The sequence below is a fragment of the Sceloporus undulatus genome, chromosome 3, assembly GCF_019175285.1.
Source record: "Sceloporus undulatus isolate JIND9_A2432 ecotype Alabama chromosome 3, SceUnd_v1.1, whole genome shotgun sequence".
NCBI lineage: Eukaryota > Metazoa > Chordata > Lepidosauria > Squamata > Phrynosomatidae > Sceloporus > Sceloporus undulatus.
In genome coordinates, this window is record NC_056524.1 from 18053606 (window position 1) to 18073176 (window position 19571).

Below are 19571 nucleotides of genomic sequence, written 5' to 3' on the forward strand. Positions count from 1 at the left end.
ATGTTCTGATGTACCCTCCTTTGGTGGAAAGGGCATTATTTGTTGTTAGCCGCCCTCAAGTCGGTTCTGACTCATGTCGACTGTGTGGATGAGATATCTCCAAGAATTCCTATTTTCCATTGCCTTGCCCAGATCCTGCAAACCTTGCCCATAATACCCCTGACTGAGTCTGTCCATCTGGTTTGTGGTTTTCCTCTCTTTCTTCCATCCTCCACCTTTCCTAGCATTACTGTTTTCTCTAGTGATCCATGCCTTCTCATGATGTGGCCAAATACGATAGTCTCAACTTGATCATCTTTGCTTCCAAGGAGATCCCTGGCCTGAGCTGTTCAAAAACCCATTTGTTTGTCTTCTTGGCTGTCCATGGTATCTTAAGTATTCTTCTCCAGCACCACATTTCAAATGAGTTGATTTTCTTTCTAAAAAATAAATAAATAAATAAATAGAATTAAAATTTTTATCCCACTTTTTGCCAGGCAATCAAAGGGGCGTACAACAAGTTAAAATGCATCCATATATACATAGTGCCCCCCCAAAACAAGGTTAAACAGTATAAGATTAAAAACTACATACTAAAATCCAAATAATCCAAATAGTAGTAGTCATGGGCAGAGTTCAATAGATGAGAGTTTTATTTGTGGCCAAGTATATTATTCTGGGAAGGCCTGCTGGAAGAGATTCGTCTTAATGGCTTTTTTAAAGTTCTCTAGATTGGTAATTTGATGGATTTCATCCGGCAGGCCATTCCATAAGTTGGGAACGGCTGCAGAAAATGTCCTCAGGGAGGTCGCCGTCAACCTGGTCTTTAAAGGCTGTAGTAAATTCCTCCCAGAGAACCTGAGTGTATGGGGCGAACTGTGCCTGGAAACTGATAGGCAGCCAGTGGAGTGACTTCAGTATTGGTGTGATATGGTCACTTCTTGCTGTTTCTGTGACCAACCTGGCTGCCATATCCTGTACCGATTAGAATTTCCGGACTAGACACAAGGGTAGCCCCATGTAGAGCGCATTGCAAAAATCAAGTCTTGAGGTTACCAGTGCATGTACTACAGTTTCGAGGTCACCCCGTTCCAGGAAAGGGTGCAGCTGACATATCAGCCGGAGCTGATAACAGGTGCGCTTGACTGTCGCATTCACCTGATTCCTCATCTGAAGCGATGGGACAAGAAGCACCCCCAGACTGCAAACACAGTCCTTTGAGAAGAGTGTGAGCCCCTCTAGGACTGGAGGTTGCAGCCCAATACCTGGTTTGGGGGCCCCTACCATAAGTACCTCCATTTTGTCTGGATTTAGCTTGAGCTTGTTTTCCCTCCTCCAATCCATTACTGCCTGAAGACACTGGTTGAGGGGAGAGATGCCATCTGTCGTTGTCGCTGATGACCGGGACATGGAGAAATATATTTGGATGTCATCAGCATACTGATAACACCCAGCCCCATATCCACGGATGATTTCTCCCAACGGCTTCATATAGATGTTAAATAGCATTGGGGACAGGATGGTGCCTTGAGGGATACCACAATTAAGCTCTGTTTTTGAAGATCACCTGGCTTTTTGCCGCTTCCCCGTGGCCTGGAAAAGCGGTGGGTTGGGGCCTCTGGGGCCTGTCTGTATCCCGCCATTGTTATCCATTATCTGTGTTAGGTGCTCCATTCATGTTACTTATTTATTTATTAAAATATATCCCATCATATATCTAAAGATCGCAAAGCAATTTAGTTAATTTTTAAAACGATAAATAATAACAATACAGTGGTACCCCGGGATACGAATGCGCCGCCTTACGAAATTTCCGGGTTACGAAAAAAATCCATTTAAAAAAACTGTTCCGGGTTACGAAGGTTTTTTCGGGTTACGAAAAAATTTTTGGTGCTTTTCGGCGCTATTTCACACGAAATCGCGGCTTTTCCCCATTAGCGCCTATGGGTTTTTCGGCTTGCGAAGTATTTCGGGTTACGAAAGCGGCGGCGGAACGAATTAATTTCGTAACCCGGGGTACCACTGTAATGTAAAAAGGTTACAAACAGATTATCACTTAAAATAGACAAAACCTGTTAAAACAGTTCTAAATAATGTAACCATAGGAGATATGCAGGCTAGATAAAATCAAGTGAGAATTAGCTGATGAAAGGTTAATCAGTATCACTTTTTTCCCCAGTCATCTTTCTCTAGTTTAGAGTGCCCTCTCCTGGAAGTGATTTGCAAATGAGAAGAGCTGCCTAGCTTTATTATATAAGGCTGTAAAGTTATAGCTTTAGTAAGAGGTAAAACAGTATAGTCTTGGCTTGGCCCTTTGTCCTCATAGTCAGGCTAACTGTCTTATTTCCTATTCAGATGTGTCACAGACTTTTTCTGCCTGTACCATCTGTGGCATTCATGTCTAGATAACTCATTTATTAGATCTTTTATTAATCTCCCTCATCTCTATCTCCTGCACTAATGTGTAGGTCAGAGTACAGTTATCCTTCAGCTTTAGTATTTCATATTTTATGAGGCCGTTTTTGGCTTTTAAAAGATGCGAAAATATATGTAAAAATGTGTATTTTAGGATAAATTAGAAATGGTTGGTTAGAAATGAACATTTAGTGAGAAAATAAGGGTAAGGTTTTAGTATTTTAGTATATAGCGAAATTTGAATTGTGGATTTTTGAAATAAAAATTGTCAGAATTTAATAAAACAGAGGAGTAAATTTACAAATGAGCACATGCAAAAATTGACACAGATTAGAAACAGACTGATTTATCCATCAGAGATCCAGCGTGGCATAGTTGTTTAAATGTTGGACTACAACTCTGGAGACCAGGGTTCAATTTCTGCTCGGCCATGAAACCCACTGTGTGAACTTGGACAAGTCACATGCTCTCACCCTCAGGGGAAGGCAGTGGCAAAACTCTGAACAAATCTTGCCAAGCAAACCCCATGATAGGCACTTTAGGAGCGCCATAAATTAGAAATGACTTAAAGGTACACAGCAACAACAAACACATGGCGCAGGTTGGCCAGCCATCATTTTGTTATATGAAAATACTCTTGTATTATCCCCTCTGTTGTAAACCGCTCGGATTCCCAGTGATTGGGCGGTATATAAATAAAACTTATTATTATTGTTGTTGTTGTTGTTGTTGTTTTATATAACAGTATTGGGGAGCATAATTACTATATATAGTTTTAAAGATTGACTAGTTTCTGCCAAAGTAAGGTTTACTATGAATTTATCTTCTGTAAGTATGGTTTGTTCAGTAAATATGGATATTTATGTTACATGGTATATTAAACACTTACACTTAATTTTAGGGTTTTGAAAAAGTTATCAATGCACCAAATTGGACGAAATTTCTACAGTCCTTCAGATCTAGTTGAAATCCCCCAGCACAAGTAAGTAAACTACTACTTCATCCTGTAATTATAGAACAGAGAATCTTAGGCGGGTTACAGACCACCCATTTGGGGCGGGCTGTACCTGCCCCTTTCCCTGGATTTTTGTTTCACACTAGTGATGTAGGCTTTTTTTTTTTTTTTTTGCTTGAATACAAATTGGAGGCCACTTGGATCAAAACTGTATTTTATTAAAATTATTCCATATATAAATTAGGCCTGTCAGGCAGCAGCTTTTAATGCTCTGCAGTGTCTTAGGCTGGTACACATGGGAAGGAAGCAGCGTGGTGCTGCCAATTCTAAGGTTTTGGAGCGCACAGCAACCGCACGCTCCAGAACCCTAAAATGTGTCGCCACTGCCATCATGCTGGCCTCCTGTCCACACGGGGGCTGCTATGATGACATACGTGATGCATAGCATCCACACATTGCGCACACGAAGTGGCTCTGTTTATGACACCGCAAGCCGTTATGACGCTGTAGGCAGCTTCTTCCTGGCTGCATATGGTTCCTGTGCGGTTTGGCTGCTCTGGGAACAATATGCAGTAAAGGCCTTAATGAACATCTGGCCTTCTTTTAAGACTATTCTATGGCCCAGAACAGATGGGCCTTTGCAGCGCTCTCGTCACGTGCGAGGGTTGCCTGGTGGGCGTAGCACCCACATGCCCGGCAACCCTCGCACGTGATAAGGGCACTGCAGCTGCGGCGCGCCCACCAGATGGGGCGTGTAAAGACGTCGCAGCTGCGCGGCTTCCAAATGGGGTGGCGCAGCTGCAACATCATCACAATGTCTCTGGCGCTTTCCTGCTGCGTAGCAGCGCCAGAAAAAGGAGCTGCTTCTGGGTGCTCCTTTTTTTGCTGTGCAGCAGTGCCACACAATTTGTTTGCTGCGGCGCTCCTGTGGAGCAAAGAGAAGCACCAGGGAGGTGCTTCTTTTTGACGCTCTGTACCGCGCCTAAGTTCCAGCCTTGATACTCCAGGGCTTTGTGGAGGGGGGAGATTGAAGAAATCTTTCTGGTGCCTGGAACTTTCCAGCCTCGTGTTTGGACCAGGAGGAGGAGTTTTTTCAGGTGGTGCAGAGTCTAGAATGAAGATTAAGTCATTGCTCCTTTTCTCTTTTCTTCTTGATTTCAGATTGACCCTTTGGCCAGGGTTTGCTACATCAGTCACACAGTATGAGAATAGGGTCATGCTGTGTGCTGATGTTAGCCACAAAGTACTCAGAAGCGAAAATGTTTTGGAGTTCATGAGCAACCTGTATGACAATGTGGATAAGGCACGTTTTACAGAAATGTGTGAAAAGGAACTGGTTGGGCTTATTGTTCTTACGAGGTAATGTTTGTTTTGAAATTGTAGTGTTTTCAGGTGTGTGTCTACACTGAGCTGATAAAATTAGCCAAGAATTATAGTCCTTTTTATAGTGTATTCAGAAAGCTTGTTGCTGAATGAATTCTCTCCCCTTCAAGGGTCTACATGGGATAACATCATCACATAGGACAGGGATGTTTAGACTTGGGCTCATCAGAGCTACTGGGTTTTTTGTTAGAACCTCAAGATCCGGTAACCAGGCAAAAACCTAAAAGTAAAACATCATGATGTCTCTGGGCACATTCTGAGCATAGGGATTTGTTTTTTATACTGGAACTGAAGTGAAATCACACAAAAGTTCACTCCTGGTTACCCCAAGCTTTCTTTGTTTCAGCAGCTTGCAAATTGCTGCTACTATTAAACAATTGAGAATCAGAAACTCTTGCTGTTACTGATCCAGAAATGTAGTAGTAGATCATGATATCTTCTGCACACCCATCACCGAAGGAGAGAAGGTTGATATAGGGAGAAGTAAAGTGTTTTGCTGCAGAATAACAGAGCAAAATATCTGCAGAGTTTATATTGTATTATTATTTTTTCATGTAATTTTAATCACAGTTTTAAATACCACTTTGGTGTCTGCAAGGATGATGTGCAATTTTAAACATTTCACTAAAATAAATATAGAAATAACAGGACCAATCTAAGGTTTTTTTTTTTAAAAAAGCTGTTATGCATTTGCATCTTTAATTTTTTTTAAATAGAGGAGAACTGCAGTCCTGTACAAGTAGAATTTTTTTTAAAAAGTGTAAGTCATTTGGAAAAGAAAAATAATGGTGCTTCTTTTCTTTTTCATAGTTGGGGCGCTGTATTCTTGTACATTCTTAGCCTTTAATCTTAGTTGAAGAGAGAATTCTGCTGGATCAGACTAGGACTGTGATAGATAAGGATAGCATTTGGATTTTTGTGTTCTTGATTACCCATTTCAGATATAACAACAAGACTTACCGTATTGATGATATTGAGTGGTCTGTGAAGCCAACAGATACATTCCAAAAAAGTGATGGTACTCAGATCACTTATGAAGATTACTACAAACAGGTAAATACAACAATATTCTTAGTTGTCAAGTCTGGACAGAACATGTCATAACTGTGAAAGGAAAGGTGGGAAGGATCTTAGTTGTGAAATATCATAAAAATGGAAGTGAAACATAGGCATGGAACAGACAGGCCAAATGAATCAGCTTCTGACCGCTTTGGAGGCATGGCGTTCAAATGACACATGCCTCCAAAGCAGCCCAAAGTCATGCTGATGCTGGGTTGTGGTACTATGGATCTGAACAAAAAGGAGCCAGAATAATTTGGCTGCTGGAGGTACCGGTTGGGAGCAGGTGTCTGCGGCACACTTTGGGAGTGGGTTGGCGCTATCCTGACCCAGTTCTGACCAGAGCAAACTCAGGCCACTCCTTCCTGCCCATCTTCTCTGGCGCATATATAGGATAGTGTCTTTTGGAATGCAAACACTCTTGACTCAAGGTGAAGTTCCATTTTGTATTTTGTGTATTTTGACTGCTTCCATACTAAGATATTTTACTGCCTGAGCTTATGAACAAGAGCCCCGCCCCCAATTCCACATACAGAAACTAAATTTGTATTGTGTGCTGGTAAGGGAGTAGTATCCTCCATCACATCTGAGGCAGCAAACCAATTTAGAGGGGCCAGGACAGGTTCTGTGGCATACACAGGTCTATCCTAGAATCATAGAATCATAGAGTTGGAAGAGACCACAAGGGCCATCCAGTCCAACCCCCTACCATGCAGGAAATCCAAATCAAAGCATCCCCGACAGATGGCCATCCAGCCTCCGTTTGAAGACCTCCAGGGAGGGAGACTCCACTATACTCTGAGGAAGTGTGTTCCACTGTCAAACAGCCCTTACTGTCAGGAAGTTCCTCCTAATGTTGAGGTGGAATCTCTTTTCCTGCAGCTTGCATCCATTGCTCCGGGTCCTATTCTCTGGAGCAGCAGAAAACAAGCTTGCTCCCTCCTCAATATGACATCTCTTCAAATATTTAAACAGAGCTATCATATCACCTCTTAACCTTATTTTCTCCAGGCTAAACATCCCCAGCTCCCTAAGTCGTTCCTCATAGGGCAAGGTTTCTAGACCCTTCACCATTTTAGTCGCCCTCCTTTGGACACACTCCTTTTACGAAAAAGAACATCCAAGGAGCCTAGAAGAACTGTGGGCTGCCACCACTGTCTTCCAGTAGCTGCCACTTGGAACTCCCACTTTGCCTTGCCATGTGCTTTCTAGCCATAATACCATAGATGCACAATGGGATTGCCTAACTTACCTCTAATTTTGTATTTCCTTGAACAGCAATATGATGTAGATTTGACTGACCTAAATCAACCCATGCTCGTCAGCCAGCTGAAATTGAAAGGCAGCAAAACTGTTGAACCTCGCGTGGTCCATCTGGTCCCTGAACTCTGCTACATGACAGGTTAACAGCTGTTAAGTGGTCTGCCCATTAGAGCATAATTTCATGTTAGAGTAGTTAATTTAAAGCAAGTCTGAACTTGACGTCATCCAGTCCTCCGATACTCAGGGCTCACAAGAGGTGATTTTAGCCAAAACCTTCTTAGAACAAGCTCACTTCTCTTACTTTGGAAAAATAAGAAAATTTCAGTCAGATCCAGTGGAAACTTGTATGTAGGAGTCTTCCTCATATGGTGAAATGCCATAGTGATCAAACACATTCTTTGCACATTTAATTTGTGATGTCTTCAGCTAATATGTGGTAATAAGGCTGGGAAAGAACTCAGTTTGAAACATCTGTCTTATTTTAAAGCACTTTAATTTATTTAATGTATTTCTGTCTCTCCCAGTCCCTCCAAGCAACTTCTTAAGGAGGGGCACATTGAATGTTACAACACAGTACCCTCAGTTAATGTGGTGTCTAGTGTATGCTCATGCCCGTTACAGCCTGGGTGGGACTTACATGCTGTTAGGAGGGGTTGGATGGGTTTTTTTTTGGCTAGGATCCCCATATCTGTGATAATGTGCACTTGTATTCATGTAGCAGGGTCTCTTGTTACTGGGAAAATATGCATCATTTTGATGAGCATGTAGGAAGAAAGTGCTTGTAAGTTGCAAAAACCCAAGGAAGAGGCAATATGTTTGTATGATTTGCACATCAATACATTCATTATAATTGCTCGTGCAATGGCTCAAGGGGCAAGATGATTTTCTGAATTTTGGGACTCTGTTTTAGTAAGAGGGGAAAAAACTTGTTCCTTGAGCCATTGCATGACCTGAAGAGGAACATGTCCATTCAGTTGTATGAGAGGAAGTCAAACTGTGAAAGCCAGAATTCCTGTGTACCCCTGAAGCCCCATCCATTGAGCTGTGGATGTCTGTCTGTCTTCAGAGTTTTGTTTTTTTTAATTGTACACTTGCCCTCTTTTGGCTAATTATGTTACAAATGTCCACCTTTTTAGTTCTGCACATTTTTAAAACGTCTATGCAGTTTTTTCTGTACACTTTTGTCACTGAATGAATCATAAGTTTAACAAGTTTAATTAATGTTTCCTTTGGATGAAGGATTTCTAAATGAGATGAGGGACATGAACCATTTGTACCTCATATATCCTACTATTTTCTTTTCACTAGACCACAAAATCAATTTTTCGGATGTCAAAATGCTCCAAAATTCTTTTGTTAGGTTTGAGCAGCCGTGCAACTTCTGATTTCCGTTTAATGAAGGATTTGGCTCAAGAAACTCACTTATCCCCAGAGGTCAGACATCAACGTCTGTCTAGGCTTGCTGACAATATTCAAAGGTAATAGTCTTGCTTCTACAAGTTCTGTTGCCTGACTCATGCATCTGGACTTCAGATTGCTTCAGGCATAGCATCCCAGAATGAGTTGCAGGCAGCAAAATACGTTAGTGGTGAGTGGGCAGTTTATATGACAGTTCAATAACTATTGACCCATGGACTAAATCTGACTACTGAAGATTTCCCCCCCTAAGAAGACATTCACAGTTTTAATAAAAGTACTGTAATAGAAAGTTTCTCTGCAGTTTGATGATTAAAACAATAGACATGTCCCTCCATATTCACTAGGGTTAAGGGCACAAAACCCCAGTGAATATGGAAAAACAGCAAATAACAAAACCACTATGTTTTTACCTGAGAGGACACCTCTCTAGGAATCTCTAGGTCCTCCAGTGCAACTCTGTGGTCAATGCCCAACAGACACTGACCATAGAACTGAACTGGAGGAGCTATAAATGCCTAGTAGAGTATTCTCTCCAGGAATCTCTAGGTCTTTCAGTGCAACTTTTAGAGAGATTCCTAGACAGAACATATTAAATCAGCAAATATCAAAGCTGAAGATATGGAGAGATGAGTGTAATTATTTCAAGACAGAGAAAATGGAGATATTTCACATGTCAGTATGGGAGACAAATATCAGGTGCTGTAGACTATACGTATTTCAGAGGAAGGAACTGGCAAAATCATCTCAGTATTGCTGAAAACTCCGTGAAATTCATGGGATTACCATAAATTGACAGGCAGATTTGAAGGCACATACATACATTTCTGTTATTAATATTGAAGTTTTCCCATGGAAACTGTAATACTGGCGTTCCTGGTAAGGAGGCCTCTGGAACTGACCTTGGTGATGCTGCCAAGGGCGAAGACGCTTGCGGAAGGAAGAAGGCCCCGGTGTTGACATGCCATGTTTCCGAGCGGCCGCCTTCATTCGAAACTTTTTGTTGAGCCTCTTGTCCGTGTCGGCATGGAACAAGCCGGAGCCGTCAATGGGCATGTCTTCGATTGTAGACCTCACGCTCTGATTGAGGTCGGAGCCACGGAGCCAGGCATGCCTTCTCAGTGCGATGGAAGCCGACATGGCTCTTCCCACACATTCAGTGACGTTTCTGGCCGCAGTGATCAGCCAGCTCCCAATAGAATGGGTCTCATCTCTGATCTCGGTCAAGGTCCGTTGTACCTCGTCAGAAACGTCCGGAACAATCGGGGAGATGCCCTCCATTAAGGTCTGAACGTATGCCCCCATGCAAGCCGTATAGCTAGTGGCTTTCGCTGCCAACGCCGCTGCCGCATAAGCCTTTTTGGCCAGGGCATCTATCTTCCTGGCTTCTTTATCCACCGGGGAGGTCGTCTGCCGTTGGGTGGAAGTCTGCTGGGCGCCCTCCACTATAGCCGAGTTCTGGCGAGGATGGGATGCGAGCCACGGAGCATTGGGAGCCGAAACCTTGTACAGCGACTCAGTCTTGCGCGGAGGCCCGAGGGGTGAAGAAGGAGAGTCCCAGGAACGCTTGAGGATTGTTTCCAAGGATGGAAGAAACGGAACGCACGGAGGTGTTGGAACCCGGCCATGGACCCGACGTTCGACTGGGTCTGCTGCATCCGCATCCGGGTAAACCAGTTCAATGTCCAGAGCCCTGGACATCTTGATAACGTGTTCCGCGAAGGAACGCACATCATCTGATGGGGAGGCCGCCTCCGGATAGTGCAGATCTTGTCAGTCTAAACCCATTTGTATGAATTCACAGATGACCACTTGAAGAAATACCGTTACAGGTGAGTAACCTGTCCATATGATATTATTTAGATATGTGTGGTCACATATGCTCTATAATGTTTTAGCATTAAGTGCTATGTGGGATTTTGTTTATTACGCAGACTCACAAAAAGGGTTAAAGACTCAGGCAAATCCCTCATTGCAGAATACAAAAATAGACCATCTCTGATCTACATTAAGATTTTTGCTTGTTGAATTTCTGCCTGTCACATAGCTGATTCAGTCACAGAGTCCAATAATAATAATAATAATAATAATAATAATAATAATAATAATAATAATAATAATAATAAATTTTATTTTGCCGCCTCTCCCAGGTGGATCGAGGCGAGATTACAACCTAACAGTAACAATAAAATACAAGAATACAACATATAATTTCAAACATTAAAACAGTTAAAAACAGTGCAGTCAACATTTATAAGATAAAATGTTCTGATCCTGGATAGAAGAGTGAATGATGTTGTTACAGAAGATTGGGTGGATAGGCTTGCTGGAAGAGATCCGTCTTAACTGCCCTCTTGAAACCCTCCAAGGAGGTAATAAGACGGATCTCTTCCGGGAGGTTGTTACATAGTTTAGAAACCACTGAGGTAAAGGTTCTTTGGGAAGTCTGAGAGTGCAGGGCGGATTATACAGGAAGAGGCGTTCCTTTAAGTAACTCGGGCCCAAGCCATGTAGGGCTTTATAGGTGATAACCAACACCTTGTATTGCTCCCGGAAGCTAATAGGTAGCCAATGAAAATCTTTCAAAATAGGTGTTATATGGTCAAATTTCAAAGATCCAGTAATCAATCTGGCTGCCGCATTTTGTACTAACTGAAACTTCCGAACTTGGTACAAGGATAGCCTCATGTAGAGCATATTACAGAAATCAAGGCGAGAGATGACCAGTGCAACTGCCACTGCTTCAAGGTCCTTTCGGCCCAGGTAGGGACGCAGTTGGCGCATCAACCGAAGTTGGTACCAAGCACTCCTGGCTGTCGCATCTACTTGAGATGACAATTGTAGCGATGAGTCCAGGAGTACTCCCAGACTGCAAACTTCGTTCTTTAGGGGAAGTGTGGCCCCATCCAGGACAGGTTGACTAATTTCCTGTCCAGGACCTAGGGAACCAATTGCTAGTACCTCTGTTTTCTCTGGATTCAACCTGAGTTTGTTTTCCCTCATCCAGCCCATTACTGACCCCATACAGGTGTCCAGAGGAGAGATGCTATCCCTAGTCACTGCAGCAGTCGAAGACATAGAGAAATAAATCTGGGTGTCATCAGCGTACTGATAACACCACACCCCATGTCTCCGGATGATCTCTCCCAGTGGCTTCATGTAAATGTTTAATAGCATGGGGGATAGAGTGGCGCCCTGAGGGATTTAAGAGTGGAGGAGAAGGAAGTTTGAAGAATATAGGGGCTTCTGTGGGACTGACATTTTGTGTTGAATACCAAGCACATTTATTGTGTTGAAGCACGCATCCTTGTGCTTTTTAGATGATGCTAATAATAATAAATACATACTTTTAGTTAATTAGCAGAGGAATTTTGCAGCTGCAGCTCAAGCTGTTCAAAATTGTGAGTAGTCAGGTAATGTAGTTGCCATGACAATGAAATGATAAGTCTTATCACCTGAACAGAATGTTAAACAAATGAGGAAAACTTAATTTCAGTTTCTCATGAGGGTGAGAACCTTTGAACTGTAGAATAATACTGTATGTTGAAAAGTAACAAAGGCCTGTTACAGACTGCCAAAATAAAGCTGCTTCGGGTCTCTTTGGAGGTATGCTGTTTAAATGATGCATGGGTCCGGAGGTCGCGCCAAAGCAGCACTCCATTCCTAAGCATTGGAGTGCAGCTTTGGTGCAGCTTCTGGATTCTTAGGATGCATGCATCATTTAAACAGCATACCTCCAAAGAGACCCAAAGCAGCTTTATTTTGGCAGTCTGTAACAGGCCAAAGAATATTTAGTTCTCTATCAGATTGTGCAGTGGTGGAGTCAGGGCCTTCTCTTGGTGATGGCTCCTTTTCTAAGGAACATAGGGCCCAAACAGACAGGCCAAAATAAATCTGCTTCGGAGGTATGCTGTTTAAATTATGCATGCATCCTAAGAGTTTGGAAGCTGCACCAAAGCCACTCTCCAGTCCTAAGGACTGAAGTGCAGCTTTGGCGCAGCTTCTGCCCTCTTAAGATGCATGTGTCATTTAAACAGTCAGCATACCTCCAAAGTGACCCGAAGTAGCTTTACTTTGGTCTGTCTGTTTAGGCCCTTACTTTTTTTAAAATTATACTTGATCCTTTCAGTTCAGGCTTTCAGACAGACTTCAAAATTGTGTTTTGCCAGTGCTACCTTCTCTGATGAGTGCAGTTGGTTGTTGTGAATAAAAACAAGTCAGCAGCATTGATCTCTGTGTAAATTCATTATTATAGAGCAATCCTATCCATATCTGCTCAATCAGACTTTGGTATAATTGAGTTCAGTGTGATGTGTGTGTCTGTGCCTTCAAGTCACCTGTCGACTTATGGTGACCTCATGAATTTTTCTTAGGTGAGGAATACACAGAAGTGGTTTTGCCAGTTCCTTCTTCAGAGACATAGCCTACAACACTGGCATTCATTGGTGGTCTCCCATCCAAATACTAACCAGGGCTGACCTTGCTTAGCTTCCAAGTTCAGATGGGATCTTGTGCCATTAGGGTATTTAGGGTATATTAGTGTGACATACTCATGTCCCAGGCATATTAGATTGCACTCTAGGCACCGGTCAGATTTATCCAATCACTGCAACCCCTAGATGGAGTTATAGGACCATAATCGGTTATTATATGGAACACAAAGGTATTTTTCCTTTAAACATCCTGACATGGATGGTTCCACAGAATCAGGGCTTAGTACATTCCAGTTAATAAAAAGCCCACATTTTAATTATTATCAAACAGCCACTATGGGTTTATTCCCTAATGCTTTTTCTGTGCTCTTCTTACCTCCACCTTTTCTGTTGTGCTTATGCCCTTCCATGTCAGTACTGACCTGTATTAACTCAATTAGGTCTTCATTCAGATGTCCAAGATCAGAGAACTTCTGATGATAATCTTGTAGATGAGTCTTAGATGGAGCTGTAATGTAAGTCAGGGATGGCAAAAAACAAGGAAAAATCCCCCCAACCTCCAAAGTGGGGACATTTGGAGTAAGACTTCTTAAAAATTAAAAATGGCCATGGTTTGGGTCCTCCTTTCATGGGTTTGGGTCACCACAACATGAGGAACTGTATTAAAGGGTCGCAGCATTAGGAAGGTTGCGAGCTATGGGTTTAGGAGGATCAGAGGATATTAAGAACTCTTTCCTCCCTCACAAATTATTCTCTAAAGCTCCGCAGTTTTGAGGAGTTAAAGAATACTGGTATTTTTGGTAACATTTATTTGTTATATCTTTAAATTAAAGCCCTTCAGCAGCAAAATTAAGAAAAATGGTGATGTTTCTCAAATAATGTTTTTGAATTTTATAATTATGTTATAATTAATGTTGAAAACCTTAGGGGTATAATGGATGTGAGAAGTTGCTACAAAATTCAGTAGTCATGAAAATGTGAAATATTCACATATGTCCATGACATAGCTTATAATGAACGGGGTTACATGCGAGGGTTAGATTGATGTTATAGTCAACCTAGCATCTAGGTCTAAATGAACTCTTCAACTTACCATCTGAACCTTCCACAGATTGGGGGACGGGGGCCTGAAATGTAATTGGCCTTTACACACTTTTAGTTGTGAGCTAGTGGTGTTTTTTCTCCCGTTTGTATTTTGGGCAGTGGGTGGAATTTCACAACAACAAGACTCCCACTGTTTTAAAAAGTGATTACTTGGTCACAACTCATTGCAAGGCTTCACTCATTTGGAAGCAATTCTCAACTATGATGCCACGTTTTTGCTAAACCTGTGAGAGAAATGAGAAAATCATGAAGTATATGATTTGCTGCTTTGTCTGTCTGTATTTATTTATGCTGGGGGGGAGGTGTTGAAATTCCAGGCATTATATGTAAGGGTACTGTTTCAAATTTTCTTGCAGAAACAAAGATGCTCGCTTAGAATTAGAAAGCTGGGGACTGCAACTTGGGTGCCAGGCTTCCTTGACTGGTCGTGTGGTCACCTCAGAAAAAATCCTCATGCAAAATGAGATGGTATGTATTTTTTTAAATTACTTTTTACCATTTTACTTCACATACTTGAATGTGGCTCCTGTTAGGGGAGACTCCAGGAAGATTTCAAACATTATTTATGGGGACATATTTTATGTTGTTGTTAGCTGCCTTCAAGTTGGTTCCGACTCATATCGACCCTGTGGATTAGACGTCTCCAAGAATCTCTGTCTTCCACTGCCTTGCCCAGATCCTGCAAGCACTTGCCCATAACCCCCTGATTGAGTCTATCCATTTGGTTTGTGGTCTTCCTCTCTTTCTTCTACCCTCTACCTTTCCTAGCAAGTCACGTGATGCGGATTCACACAAAGCAGAGTGAGTGCAAATTGTATTACCACACCGGTGCATACTATGTGGATTCAACTATTCGAATCGGCACCTTTGCGCATGCTCAGTGGGGGTCTGAACACATCGTGACCTTGTATGTTTCTGGGGTAAAAAGGGGCGCAAGTTCTTTTTCCCTGTTTCGCGTGATTGTATGACTATTTGTCTCGTGAATATTTCTGTGTCTTCTTCATCCCCTTTTTTATTTTCCCTTCCATTTCAGCAATTTCAACACACACACACACACACACAGACAGACAGATAGATATACACATACATATCTGTATATTCACGTTCACGCACATACACACATGTATATATTCCAAAAAAATGAGTTGCCCTGAAAGTTGCCCTGAAAGCGAAAGGACCACTGAAAGGAAATGGGGGGAAATTGCAGCACTGCATCATGGGAAATTTGCAACTCGGGGGGGGGGTTGTGGTGGTGTACCAGAGCAGAAGCAAAGTTGCATTCCACACCAAACCAATTCAGAGTGAAATCAAAGTGAGCTTGGAAGCGAATTATGTGAATTCACTTTTTTCCAAATTCATCAAAATGAGGAGTCACTTTGGATTCACTGCCAAAGCCCCATGGAAAGAGCCCCCATAGAAAGGAATCACGTGTGATAACACATCATGTTATCGCATGAATTTACATCATTGGACCCACAGTCACGTCAGAACTGAGCTGCAAAAAGCTGCAAAAACCTCAGTGTGATAAACACCATAGCTGCCCTTCTCATTCCTAGTCTTTTTCTTATTTCTTGACTGCAGTCTGGTCAATGTTTGATATGCCAGATCAATATTTAACACAAAACACAAATGTGAGAGGTTTCATGGGTGGGAGACCTTTCCTGTTCATAGACAGTGGGCAGGACTGCATGTTAATTAGGTTAGTATTCCTATATTCTCTTGGTTGGTAAGAGGAAGAATCCACATAACTTGGGTTATATTCCCATCACCCTCCAGAGTCAGGCAGAAAGAACCACATGATCTCATGATAGCTGAAGACAAGTCTTTGATGACTCCTCCCACTCAGCCATCTTGGAGACCACTTATAGTGTAAATGTCAGCTGATGAATGGAGCATTGAAACTGAAGATCTGGAGGAAATCAGGAAAACGAGACTTACATATGTTTGTCTGCCTGCCTGTTTAATTTGTATCCCACTTTTATAGCCCATCTTAAAATCTATTTCATCCTCCTTTCCCTTGTCATGGTCCCAGTGAAAATTCCCTTCTGTTTCCTCTAAAGATGTTCTTTGTATCAGCCAACAAGGAAGCCTTCTCTGTCTAGATTTAAACAATATTGTGATAATTGTAACTGGGACTAGAAGAGAAGAAAAGGGGTTAAACTCTTCCTTCTCTACCCATCCACCACATTCTTGATGCTATTCACCCTAGTATTTGTCGTACACAAATACATGCACATTAATTGCATAAAGTCAACTGGCATTTTCACCCTCCCCAAGGAGGCCAGAGTTATATACACATGCACTTTACATCTCAGGTTGGTGCTCAGTTCTACTATAAATATGCCCATTATTATAACTCTCCTAGCACAATCGTGTGCATGTTTATTTGGAAGCTAACCCCAGTATGTGTAATGGAGTTGTCTCATTAGTGAATGTGTTTAGGCTTGTAGCTTTATGGGGAAAGTATTTCAAACTAGAGCATTTTCACAATCAACTAAAAGCAGGCAGTATCGTCTGTGCATTGTGGCGTTTGCTTATCTGTTTGTGTGTTATATTTTAGATGGAAATGTTGAATTTATGTAGAATTTAAAGCTAGCCACCTGAAATAGAATTTAAAGTGTTCATTAGTACATAATTCATTCACAATCTTCCAGCCTTGAGATACTGATTTATTTGCTGTTGCTTTGTTTTTAATCTTACAGTGTATGCCAATGAATGCTGGTGACTGGCTCAGAGATATGCGCAATATGAAAATAATTGGAGTGGCACCTTTGGAGAACTGGATAGTGGTATGCACTATAAGGAACATGGAGCTAGCCCATAACTTTGTGACCTGTTTGAGAAGAGTGGGAGGCCCTATGGGCTTTAACATGGAAAATCCCAGAGTGTGAGTTATATTACATGACACACTTCTTTTTCTTCCTTTAAAAAAAAATAATTCCTCAACCCTCTTCATTTTTGTTTGTTGTGTGACTTCAAATCATTTCTGGCTTATGGCGAACTTATCATTTTATTGTGGTTCATGTGTAGGATTGTGAAATACACCAAGGCTGCAATTCTACATTGCCCAGCATAGTGTAACAATTTCAGATGTTAAAGTCAGCTATGACTCCCCACCCTCCACCCCCAGGACTCAAGATTTTGCTGTGATAGCTCTCTTGAATTTATTTGTTTATTCATTTATTTCATTTATATGCTGCCTTTCTCCTGGAATGGGACCAAAGACGGCTCACAAAACAAAATCAGTTAAAACCTAACAATATAATTTTAAAACAATTACAATCGTATTTAAAACAGTATAATATTATATAAGACACATGCAAAAATAAACAAATAAAGTAGGCACCTCAGTAAGAAACTTTCCTGGGAACAATTATGTATTAAAAACCTGCTTAAACTAAAAGGTTTTTGTCTATCATCAAAAGGAAAGCACGGAGGGGCCAGCCTAGCCTCCCACAGAGGGGAATTCCAGAGGGTCAGAGCAGCCACTGAGAAGGCTGTCTCTCATGTCCTTACTAAGAAAGCCTTCCCCTTAAGATTTTAGAACTCCTGTAGGTTCATATTGGAGATAGTGTCTTTTAGTCTGAACCTAAGCTATAGGTCTTTGTTGGTCATGATCAGCACTTTGAAACATGCTCAAAAATGAACCTGCAGCCAGTAAAACTATTTAAATAAGGGAGTTATATGCTCCCTATAACTGGCCCAGTCACTGTTTTGGCCACAGCATTGTAGACCCATTGAAGTTTCCAAACAGTTTCCAAAGGCAGCCCCATATTAGAATGTGTTGCAGTAGTACAAAAGGGCTATAATCAAGGCTTGTGTCGCCGTAGCTAGATCCGACATCTCAAGGAACGGATGCAGCTGGTGCACTAATTTAGATGAGCAAATGCTCTTTGGGCCAGTACTGAAACCTGAGCGTTTAGGCTCAGATATGAGTCCAGGAGTACAGTTTGCCCTCCCCAACTGCAGGCTTGCAATTCACAGATTTGAGCATCCGTGGATGCCTCTGCCCCAGTTACCCCAATAGCGGTGCATGCAGGCCTCTGCAGCTGTGCACATAATGCATTGCCATTAAAACCAAGGGACATGAGGTCTTGAGGTTTTGGACATCCACGGGGGGTCTGAAATGGAGGGCCCCCCTGGATACAAAGGGCTGGCTACACCCAAGCTGTGAATGGGAGTGTAACCATCTAGCACATATGGCATCACAATTTCTTGAGCTGCCTTTCAATTGTCCCAGACTCTGTCCTGTCTGTTTTAAGTTTCAATTTCATTGCCCTCATTACTAACAACAAACATTGGTTCAGTACTAAGACAACTTTCTTGGAAATAAGATGGGAAATAAGATGGGAAGGAGAGGTAGAGGTGGGTAACATTACACCACACCCTAAAACCCTTACCCAGCAGACTTTTCCTAGCAGTTTCATGTAGATGTATTGTCAAACAGCATAGGGGTCAAAACAGAAACCTGAGGGACCCCACAGGCCTGGGGATCAAACATCCAACACCACCTTCTAAGTTCACTCGTCCAAGAAAGACCAGACCCACTGCATCACACTACATCCTCAACTCCCATACCAGAGAAGCAGTGCAGAAGGATATTATTTTGATGGTGCTGAAAGCTGCTGAGAGTTTCACCAAAACCAACTGTCTAACTGCTTTCAGAAGCCAGGTAGGGCAAGCATCCAGTATACATGTGGTGGCTGTCACCTCTCCAAGGATCCTGTCCACATCATCAGGCTGCATAAATTGAAATGTATCCAATAATAGAGGACAAGCAGGCACCAATATTATACCCACTGTATCTATCTCAACTACAGAGTTCAAATCAGAGTGAATCTGACTAATTTTATCTGCAAAGTATATTGCAAATTCGCTAGAGCAGGCTGTCAAGTGGTCAACAGATAAGAAGGAAACAGTTTCCCATCTGAACAGCCATTCCCTGACTTTTGAAGAATGGAGAGTGAGATCAGAAGAACATTTGGCTATGCTCCTAAATACTATAAAGGCACCAGATCCTGTCTGACCTTGGAAGCTAAGCAGTGTCAGCCATGGTTCATACTTGGATGGGAGATTGCCAATAGATATCAGGTGCTGTAGGCTATATTTCAGAGGAAGAAATGGGGGAAATGATATCTGAATATTCCTTGTCTAAGAAAACCTATTTAAAAAATTCATGGGGTCACCAATAAGTCATCCAAATACTTGTTCTTAAACCACTCCAGTATTACTTTGGCTATGTGTTTAGGGTCTTTTCCCTGCTGGAATGTGAATCTCAGCGATAGTTCCAGGTTTCTTGCAAACCAAAGCAGGTTTTCCTCTAGAATTGCCCTGTATTTGGCTCTGATCATCTTGCCATCAATCCTGACCAGTTTTCCAATCTCTACTGAGGGCCTCAACATCAGAGGCTGCCACCACTATTCTTCATTATGGGAATGTATTCTTGGACAGTGAACACTGTTAGACTAGCACATTGTTAGTGCCACATGGAGGCATAAGTCCACCTTACACATGCATGATTCATGGTGGTTGTGGAGTTAATATTCTCTTCCACCCTCCACAGT

At 42.0% G+C, this 19571-nt stretch overlaps 1 protein-coding gene across 4 annotated transcripts in view; it reads left to right on the plus strand.

The window, feature by feature from the left end:
- The window catches only part of PIWIL4 (piwi like RNA-mediated gene silencing 4), a 53863-nt gene that overhangs the window by 19461 nt on the left and 14831 nt on the right, over positions 1-19571 (plus strand). For all 4 annotated transcript variants that reach the window (XM_042460603.1, XM_042460606.1, XM_042460604.1 and 1 more), the window contains exons 7-13: positions 3296-3376; positions 4511-4708; positions 5674-5785; positions 7070-7193; positions 8415-8532; positions 14364-14475; positions 16710-16894. In XM_042460603.1, coding sequence (XP_042316537.1) covers positions 3296-3376; positions 4511-4708; positions 5674-5785; positions 7070-7193; positions 8415-8532; positions 14364-14475; positions 16710-16894 — 930 coding nt within the window. The remainder of the gene's footprint in view (positions 1-3295; positions 3377-4510; positions 4709-5673; positions 5786-7069; positions 7194-8414; positions 8533-14363; positions 14476-16709; positions 16895-19571) is intronic.